The 10,433-nt window shown below is 47.0% G+C and overlaps 2 protein-coding genes across 2 annotated transcripts in view; one reads left to right on the top strand and one right to left on the bottom strand.

Annotated features, from left to right (window-relative positions):
* Ppm1e (protein phosphatase, Mg2+/Mn2+ dependent 1E) overlaps positions 1-10,433 on the top strand; it is a 149,378-nt gene that overhangs the window by 117,533 nt on the left and 21,412 nt on the right. Inside the window, exon 2 of the mRNA XM_005350475.3 lies at positions 6,126-6,244. Coding sequence (XP_005350532.1) covers positions 6,126-6,244 — 119 coding nt within the window. The remainder of the gene's footprint in view (positions 1-6,125; positions 6,245-10,433) is intronic.
* The window catches only part of Trim37 (tripartite motif containing 37), a 129,787-nt gene continuing 123,825 nt past the window's right edge, over positions 4,472-10,433 (bottom strand). The window contains exon 25 of the mRNA XM_005350477.1: positions 4,472-4,748. Coding sequence (XP_005350534.1) covers positions 4,604-4,748 — 145 coding nt within the window. The 3' untranslated portion in view covers positions 4,472-4,603. The remainder of the gene's footprint in view (positions 4,749-10,433) is intronic.

Raw genomic sequence — 10,433 nt, 5'->3', positions numbered from 1 at the left:
GTTTCTCTGTGGCTTTGGAGCCTGTCCTGGAACTAGCTCTTGTAGACCAGGCTGGTCTCAAACTCACAGAGATCCGCCTGCCTCTGCCTCCCCGAGTGCTGGGATTAAAGGCGTGCGCCACCACCGCCCGACTCCCTCTAACGATTTTTAACATTGTTCAAAAAGCGTATACAATACACGACTTAGAAACAAAATAGAGACTATTTCTGTCTATGAATATGTAAAGTCTGTACTTCAGTGTTAAAGATAAAAAAGGAAGTAACAAACCGCTGTGTAGAAAACACTTCTTTCTGTGCATAGGATCTAAACTGCTTGGAAGTATTTCAAAGAATTTGTCTTATAGTTCTCTCTCTCTCTCTCTCTCTCTCTCTCTCTCTCTCTCTCTCTCTCTCTCTCTCTGTGTGTGTGTGTGTGTGTCTGTAAAACAAGCAAAGCTGCAATATTTTATTGTGTCTGAGGACCCTAACAAGATCAAGCTGATTTTAGAAGACCTAGAGCATCCACAGCCCTGCGGGGTGGAGTCACACAGTGAGCGCAGTGCTTCCAATGCAGCAGCATCTGTGCTATTTCTCTACTTATTTAACGTGTGTGTTGTCTGCATGTTTGTCTGTGTGCTGTGTACATGCCTGGTGCCTACAGAGGCCAGCAGAAGACACTGGGTCCCTGGGACTGGGCTCACAGATAGTTGCTAACTGCCTGGGAGTGCTAAGACTCTAACCCACGTCCTCTGAAGAGCAGGCAGTGCTCCTAACTGCCCACCCATCTCTCCAGCCCCAAAGCACAGTTGTATGTCCAGGTCTGCACTCTGCCTCATTACTGACTGACCATCTTCTGCTATTCACTACTCTGACTGCATTTTCGCCAAACTTCAACATTTTCTAAGCATTTTCGAGAGATTCTGCAGGAAAGCAGTTTCTGTATTATCGTGTTAGTCACTCTTGGTGACTCTCTTAAAATGACAAGCACTAATGATACGTTTGCATTTGAGGTGTATCAAGTATTCTCTAATGTGACTACGCTTCAGACATTTGCAATTCTGATTTCTCAGAAACAGCTTCTTTCAGTTTAGTCAAAACCCTAAGAAATGATTCATACGGGTGATTCCATGTTCTGACGTGCAGACTGAGCTGACGGAGGTGATGTTTGAGATCTCACTTTAGTGAGCTAATCCTCCTCCCTGCTTCACTGAAAATATTTTCATTCTGTCTGACAAAAGTTAAAAAAGTACCTTAGCTTTAACTAGAAGCGGGCCGCAGATGACACTAATGAGAAGAACGTGTGCGCCTCGTTCTCTCGTCACAGTCGTTACCTTTGATGAGCCTAGACTGATCGCTTAATTGCACCAAATGTATCATTTTCTTGTGGAACTCAGGGAGCTAGATCACACTGAAGTTCTGGCATCATTTTAATACACAGCTTTAGAAACAAAGAACTGATTAGATGAGAGATCCTGCCTGAAAGATGGGCGGCAGGACCCTTCGAGTCCTCAAGAGGAGGCCTGTCGTCTAGACAGCGATGACGGAGCGATGCGTTTGAGCCTGCGTTCCACAGCTAAGGAGCAGCAGATGTGAAAAGTGCCCTCTAGCACACCTGGAATACTACTCAGCTCTGCTGTCCTGCTCGCCTACCACACCCAGAGCAAAGCAGAGCAGAGACGGCTAGTCACAGCTGGGTGTGAGGTGCAGGCCTGAAACCCCAGGCTCAGAAAGCTCTCAAGTTTGGAGCCTGTTTGGGCAGTGTCGTGAAAGAAACCTCATGTCAAAATAAAAATTAAGGTGAGCAGCACCAGTGGGTCCTCAACCTCCCTAGTGCCGCAACCCTAGGTTCCTCTGTCGTGGTGAGCTCCGGCCATAACATTATTTCTGTTGCTAGTTCATAACTGTAATTTTGCTACTGCTATGAATTCTGATATGCGACACAAGGAGTCATAACCCACAGGTTGAACCGCTGGTCTCGGGGTTACAGGTGCTTGCAACCAAAATTGACCACTTGGGTTCCATCCCCAGAGCCCATGCAGTGGAAGGAGCGAATCAGTTCCTGCAGGCTGTCCTCTGACTTGCATGTGCTCCCCACCCCCTCCGGACAGATGAATGAATAATGAATGAATGAATAGCTGTAAGTTTTCTAATGAAAAAGGGCAGAGGGCATAAGTTCAAGTGATAATGCCCAATGCTGCTAACACAGACAACAGCGATTTCATTATTCATTTAGCATCATAACCTGCAATTTTAAAAAGAACTGCCGATGCCGGGCAGTGGTGGCGCACGCCTTTAAGCCCAGCACTCGGGAGGCAGAGGCAGGCAGATCTCTGTGAGTTCGAGGCCAGCCTGGTCTACAAGAGCTAGTGCCAGGACAGGAACCAAAGCCACAGAGAAACCCTGTCTCGGAAAAAAAAAAAAAAAAAAAAAAACCTGCCGAGAGCTTGGCGAGTGCCTGCAAGCGTGAGCACTAGAGGTTGGTTCCCAGGTGTGTTGGCGTGCGCATGTAATCTCAGTGCTGGGGCCACAGAGACAGCAGAGCCCCAGCCAGTCAACCCCAACTCCAAGAAGAAAGTGGGCCGTCACCCTGAGAATAACACACTCGTGCAGATGTGTGTGTGCACTCCCCCCCTCCGTATGCATCTGGACACGTGAACACACACACACACACACACACACACACACACACACACACACACACACACACACACACACAGGAATGAGAGAGGGAGTTTGAAGACCTATCTTCCTTCGAGGCCTGGAGTGTAAGCCCTGAGATTCCGTGTTTCTGAACCAGGTCTTTGGCCTCCCCGACCTTCCTAGTAATAGTGCACACGGCATCCTCTCAGATCATAACGTGTGTCCTGGATTTTGAACCCAAGTACTTTCACCCACTCTACATGTTCATTTAGACTGCACTGGTTTACAACATCTATTCTTTCTTGGGCAACTTACGAGTCTAAGGCCTACCATCATAATCACACACTTAGAAAGATAATGCAGCTCCCACGTCTTTAATTGACCGTACCATGCCACCCTGTAAAACCCCAATCTTGGCGAACAAGACGAGTCTTCATCTGCATACACGCTAGCGCAGGAACACAGACGGGAGGAACTACGTACTGACAGTGTCTCACACGTCTCCAGTCACTGAGCACTGCCTACCTTCTCCAGGGACTGGTTAGAAATGAAGATTCTCGGGCCTCACCCAGGCCTGCTGAGAACCTCGATGGGAGGGCCCTGCAATCCTTTAATGCTTTAACAAGATCCATAAGCGATTCTCATGCCCGAAAAGGTTTTGAGAGCTGATCTAGCTTCATATTCCATTGAGAAACCTCCCTCTGGTGTAAGCACTAGGAGGGCAGGGGCTTATGGTTCCTGTTCATATAGATCTTGAGCAGTAGAATAGAACCCGGCACAAGGCATGCACGCCCCAGAAAAGACGTGTGAGGGTTTTAGCCACACAGAGATCGCCCTCACGTCCTACAGCAAATAGGAAACCCTACCTGGACATAAACTAACTGCTTGCCCTTTAGTGTGGCCTTCTGCCAGCAGATCTCCAAGGCTCATCTATGCTGTTGCATGTGTAAGTGCTTTGTTCCTTTTAATGGCTAAAAGCACCCAGCGCCCACATGGTGACTCACAACCATCTGCAACTCCAGTTCCAGGGGACCTGATGATCCCTGCTGACCTCTTCATGCACCAGGCACATACATGGTACATGGATTTACATGCTGGCAAAGCACCCCTACTCATAAAATAAATATTAAAAAGGTACTGCACTCTGTATCTGATGATTTTATTTCTGCTGAGATGCGCAACCACATACAAGCCTTGGTGTGGATGTGCGCTTTCATTTCTAAGGCATATATCTCTAGGAGAAGATACAGCATAGCCATACAGCAACTTTCTGCTGACTGTTCTGTGCCCACTCAGCTGTATACAGAGTCCTGGCGTCCGATGTCATAGTAATGCTTGCTGTCAATTGTCTCTTCTTTTTTAGGGGAGAGAGGAAGCAGCTAGGGCTTGAATTCAGGGTCTCTGCACACTAGACAAGCATGAGCAGCCCCCATGCAATGTACTTTTAATTGGTGCTTTTATATATGGGGATCAAGCTTAATTTCCCCCGGTTCCATTTTTTGAGACATTTTCCCTCCCATTAAATGATCTTGGTGCCCAGTCAGCGATGGTTTCTTTACATGTTGTTATATTAAATATTCCTTTCCCGTCCACACTGGTCCCCTTAGCAGCCGTTCCCCTCTTCAAACACTCAACTGCCTCGACTCTCCTCTTCGAGTTCCTCCATCTTTCAGTCTTTTGGGGGGAGTGGGGAGGCTGGACCAACTCACAGACTCTCTGCCTCTGGAGTGCTGGGATTATACGCTACCATGCCTAGCTATTTTTAGTCTCTATAGGTTCCTATCTTCTAGCATGCTTTAAAATACTGGATTTTCAGTTATAGTGGCTATCTAACAAATAATGACAAAACCTAGTGGCGTAATAAAGTCATTTATTATACTATAGTTTCTGGCTCAGGATTTCAGACTGGCACAGTGAAGTTCCCATCTCTGTCCCACATCTGAAGCCTCAGGCTGGAGACTGGTGTTGTCTGGAGCTCTGTGCACTTACACATCAGGCAGCTGGTGGTGGTTGCCAGCTGGAGGCAGGGACCTCAGCTCATATCCGTGTGACCCCTGACATGCTGTTTCTCCAAGTTGGCTGGTTTGGGCTTCCTCACAGTATGGCTGCTGGGTTCCAAGAATGAGCAATCTAGGAGAAAGGAAGAAAGCAAGAAGCCAGGATAGCCAAAGAGCCTACTCCCCCCACCCCCCAAAAAATACAGAAAAACAGTTCCCAAGTCTTAGCCCATGTAAAGGAACAGCAGCAAACTACGTGAAATGACAAGGTTCTAAAACAGCATGGGGCCTGCAGCTGGGACTCAACGGCAAAGCACTGCGCTAGTGTAGTGTGCCTGGGTTGGAACCATGCATGCAAAAACAATGTGAGAGCAGAAACTGCCGCAGACTGCTACAGTCTGCCATGGCCTTCTGGTCAGAGTTCACAGCATCCACAACTGCATGAGGCTCAGGCTTGGGAGTCAAGGTTTCTCCATATGCTAGTGAGATCCACGATACAGCTCCTTGTCTACAGTTGCCTTCACATGAAAACTCAGGCACTAACAAGGCAAATACTCGCTGCCCTGCTTTCCACAGCATATAAAACGGAGGGCACAGAGCAACCTTCCCACTCCAAAGGAGAACACAGTTGTTCCGATTCCTCCTGTGTGACTATTTCTATTCCTGTCGCTTTAGAGTTTGTCATTCCCAATTTCCTAACATCTGAACCCCTCTCTAAAATCCAGTTAATCATTTTATACCTTTATAAAATATCTCATCGCTATTTCCAGCTTAACAGCTAAAATGAACTCTTGTTTTCGACATTAACCCACGTCCTCAAGCCTCTTGTCCTGGTTCCTGTCCTCCCACGTAGCTGCTCAGACAAACTCAGGACTCAGTCTCGGCCCTTCACTCACCTCGACACAACTGTCAGCAAGTTCTACAGCATCTTTCTCCAAAATACATCCTCCTACTCTTCCTCCTCCCATCCCTCCTCCTGCTCCTCTTCCTGCCCCACCTCCTCCCCATCATTGCTCTTACTCCCGCCCTCCCTGCTTCCTCCTCCTCCCTTCCATGGATTTTCATTCTTGCTACATTCTGATTTCCTTTGGCACAGCAAACAAGGGAATATTTTAGTTCTTATCTCATGGTGGCACTTACCTGCTCAAAAATTCCTGTGACTTCTCTCAAGCTCTTACAGTCTGTGCAACGCTAGCCTGAAGTATTTCATCCCGCCCTTCCACTTCCTCATAACTCAGTCTTTTTCATATTTAAGGGTATGGCATGACTGGCACCCAGTCTAGGTAGGCACCGCTAGAGCCACTGTGTTATTCCTCTCATGAAGCTTATCTTGTAGCTGCCCTGCTTACTACCTGTCTACCTAGCCTGGGAGATCTGACTGTCAGCTAACGCGCTCAGTCATTTGTTGGATGTTAAAGGGCAGTTCTGGGATAAGACACGGCAGGTGTTACGGTGTACTAAAGCTTCACGTCGAAGTTCTTACTGAGGATACCTTGTGCTTCTCTTTCAGTAACTGCCCTTCCTTTCTGGCTGCTGCTTTAGCCAGAGCCACATCAGACGAAGTCCTCCAGAGTGACCTTTCTGCTCACTGCATCCCAAAGGAGACGGACGGCACAGAGGGGACTGTGGGTAAGTACCTTCTCCACTGTTTGTTCAAAATGTCTGCGCACCTTAAATTTCCTGGACATATACCCCCCACTGGTGACTATCTAGTGCTATCCAGGAGTTTATCCAGGAGTTTTTTCTTAAACATCAGCAAAAAGAGGCAAGAAGAAAAATCCACGTATATATCTCAGGGGTGAACTAGTACACGGAAGGTATTGAAAATAAGAAATGGATGTGATTTCTAGACAGATGGCACACAACAAGTTGGCTCAGTAGCATGGACCTAGAGTCCCAGACACTTGGCAGGCCTGGGTGGGAAGGTCACTTGAATTTAGGCTTAGGCAAGGACCTTGTCTGTACAATACAGTAAGAGTATGAGGAAGACCTGCCTGCAGTGCACTGTTTTCCCACGGCTGCACCACCCTAAATGCCCCTTTCGAGTCTAAGAGGCTCAGCTGATATTTTTTTAAAATATTTATTTATTATGTATACAATATTCTGTCTGTGTGTATGTCTGCAGGCCAGAAAAGGGCACCTGACCTCATTACAGATGGTTGTGAGCCACTATCTGGTTGCCGGGAATTGAACTCAGGACCTTTGGAAGAGCAGGCAATGCTCTTGACCACTGAGCCACCTCTCCAGCCCCTCAGCTGATCTTGAATACAGTACAGACAAGTTTTAAAAAGTCAGTTATAACCAAACTCATCAATCTTGTTCAGTTTTCTATTACAACAGAGCTCCAGCAGGTGCATCACGTCCTTTATCTCCGTCAGTCACTCTCCATCTTTGCTGATAGCAAGGACAAGATGCTCAACGCTCACACCCACACGCATCCCTGGCACCAGCAGAACTGAGCCCAAGGCCTTGGACCTGACACTCTCCTTCAGAGTTACATCTCCAGACACGCACACACACACACACATGCAAGCACACACCACACACACACACACTCACACACACACACGCACGCACGCACGCGCGCGCGTATGTGCACACATGCATACACACGCCACACACACAGTTTTGAAAGAGAGTCTTGCTCAATTGCCCAGGCTGGCCTGAAACTTGCTATCCTCCCACCTCGGCAACCCGAGAAGCCAGGTTACAGACATGTGCCACCCCACTGGCCTCCAGTTAATGCACTGGGCTTACACATATTTGAAAGCAGTTAAGCCATTTTTATAAAATCAGAGCATGACTACCCCACCATGCACTTCTATTTTTGGTGCCGGGGATGGAACCTGAGGTGTCTTAAGTGGTAAGAATGTGTTCTATCAACTGTGTAACATTCCTAGCTCACTATTCCAAAATTTTAAGGGGAATATTTTATTGTTATTTATTAGCTATGAGACAAGGTCTCAACTATGTAGCCTCTGGCTGGCCTTTTGCTTCAGTCCCCTGTTGTAGTCTCCTGGTGCTAGGATCACAACACGTGTTACCATGCCTAGCCCATCTGTTCTATTCAGAGCATTCACCCGTCAGCATGGTACATAAGGAACAAAGCAAGCGCTATAAATAGAAAGACGGCCCAGAGACTGCGGCGTTCCCGCTCTTCCTGTCTCCAGACTGGGACAGAAACTATCCAGGAAGAATTGGTTCTTGTTTTCAACTGAGAATAACTGATTCACCTAGAGCCACGCTGTCCTGGAGCCAACCTGAGTAGAATTCCTTCCACAAAGCTGTCTTTCTTGAATGGAGACGCAAGTGAAACCCTTATAATGGAGAGATGAGAGATTCGATTCTGCTTCAGTGCATCGGGGTGATGGCTGACTCAGCTCCAGCTCAGCACAGGGACAGTACGACATTAACGACTGACAAGTGATCTACAGCCGTGAGGGCTGGACTGCTACTTGGATGGTTCCCACTTTTTCACGCCCCTTATCTTGTTTTATTTTCCCATCTCAAGTGGCTATTACGTAGACGCTAATGCTCTTCCTATAGCACCCTTGCTGGAGACTGTCTCGGGACTGAAGTGCTGCCCTAAATGCTGGCTCTGAAGAACTGTCTCAGCCTTACAAGGTGACAAAAGTAAACGGGGAGGATTTTTTTTTAATGGATGGCAGTGGTCACATTGTTTCAATTTTTTTTCTAGGCGATCACTTAGAAATGCCTCCATGCTGTTGAGATTCTCAACTCCCTGCAAATCCTTTATCCGCTCAGCACAGATAACTAGGTGCGAGCTGCACAGGGGTCCACGACAGTGGGTCTCAACCTTCCTGCTGCCCCAACCACAGTAACATTATTTTCCTTGATACTTTGCAACTGTAATCTTGCTACTGTACGGATCTTATTCTAAGGCCTTGGGCGACCCTGTAAAAAGCCCCTTGAGAACTCTACAGGGACACTGTTGGCCCACAGCTGACACTGGGGAGAAGCATTCTGGGTAGGGCCTACAGCACAGGCAGCGAGGTCCCCACTGACGTGCCTCTTAAAACTTCTTGGTTGTTTCAAAACAAAATTTTATTCTTTTAAAAATATTTTTTTAAGTTTCATGCATGAGTGTTTTGTCTGCATATACCTTTGTGTACCAGGTGCTTACAGTGTCCATTGAGGCCAGAAGAGGGCATCAGACCCCCTAGAACTGCAGGACTCATGGTTGTGAGCTGCTATATGGGTGCTGGAACGTTAGCCTGGGTTCCCTGGAAGAGCAGTCATTCCTCCAGCCCCTTAAAAAAACTTTTTTTCTTGGCTTTTTGAGACAGGATTTCATGTAGCTTAGGCTGGCCCCAAACCAACTCTATGGTGGAGGCTGGCCTTGGTCCTGATCCTCCTGACTCCACCTCTTTGGTCAGAGGATTATGGACTTGGGCTGCCATGCCTGGCTAAATTACATCTTTTAAAACTAATGGTAAAGGGCTCGGAAGGTGGCTCATTCAGGAACATGCAAGCTTAGGATTTGGATTCAGTACCTCAACAATTGTGTAAAAGCAGAACATGATGGTCTGCCTCTGTAATTCTAGCTTTGGGTAAGTGGAGACAGGAGCTCACTGGCCCTGTCTCAAACAGTGAGGTGGTTCACACAGAAGGGTCTTAACACTGACCTGTCCCCCACACTACACATACATACAACACACCACACACAAAAATAAAACAAAAATTAACAAAATTAAGAGCAACAGAAAGGAAAACTAACCTTCTGATATTGCATTACTTTATCACCCCAGGGAAGTATGTACACGCAAGAGCCCTGGAGATGCACTAAGGGTTGGTTATCCGTCTGATGGAGCCTTTGCTGTACGCCAGCTGCTGGACCATGCTTTTTCAAGCACAACGACGACAGTGAACTATTCTAGCGACATAGAATATCCAGTAGATGTTCTAAGTACTACTGACTGATAAAGTGTGGCTCCAGAGTTAGAACAGGGCTGGAGAGATGGTTTAGCACGTGTGTGCTGCTCCTGCAGACAACCGGGATAAATTCATGGCACCCATCATCAGGTGGCTTCAGCTACAGGATCTAATGACTCTGGCCTCAGTGCTCACATGCACACACCCATGGCCCCTGACACATATAATAAAAAATAAATCTCAAAAGGTAAGAGCTACAATGGCTGGTGTGAACAAACAGAACTACGAACACAAGGAGCAAATGGCAGGAAGACAGGGCTACTCCACCTCAGAGAAGCTGGGTATGGTGCCACAGCCCTGTAATCCTAGCACTCGGGAATCTGAGGCCAGCCTGGTCTATAGGGAGTTCCGGGCCAGCTTGGCCTATATAATGAGATTAATTTACATGAGCTCAGGACAAGAGGGACTGCAGGGACCACCCCTAATCATCCAACACTTGAAAGAAAAGCAACTTTATATTTTAAAATATTTATTATTTTATGTGTATGGGTGTTTTACCTGCGTGTGCCCTTGGAGACCAAAAAAGGGTATTGGAACCTCTGGAACTGGAGTTCCTGGTACCTGTGAGCCACCGTGTGGGTGCTGGGAACCAAACCTGTATCCTCTCCAGGAGTAGTCTTTCTTTCTTTCTTTCTTTCTTTCTTTCTTTCTTTCTTCCTTCCTTCCTTCCTTCCTTTTTCTTTCTTTCTTTCTTTCTTTCTTTCTTTCTTTCTTTCTTTCTTCCTTCCTTCCTTCCTTCCTTCCTTCCTTCCTTCCTTCCTTCCTTCCTTCCTTCTTTCTTTCTTTCTTTCTTTCTTTCTTTCTTTCTTTCTTTCTTTCTTTTTGGTTTTTCGAGGCAGGGTTTCTCTGTGGTTTTGGAGCCTGT

This window comes from Microtus ochrogaster, chromosome 7, assembly GCF_000317375.1.
Source record: "Microtus ochrogaster isolate Prairie Vole_2 chromosome 7, MicOch1.0, whole genome shotgun sequence".
Classification (NCBI taxonomy): Eukaryota; Metazoa; Chordata; class Mammalia; order Rodentia; family Cricetidae; genus Microtus; species Microtus ochrogaster.
The sequence above is the reverse complement of the archived record's forward strand: the minus strand, read 5'-3'. Positions and strand labels throughout refer to the sequence as shown.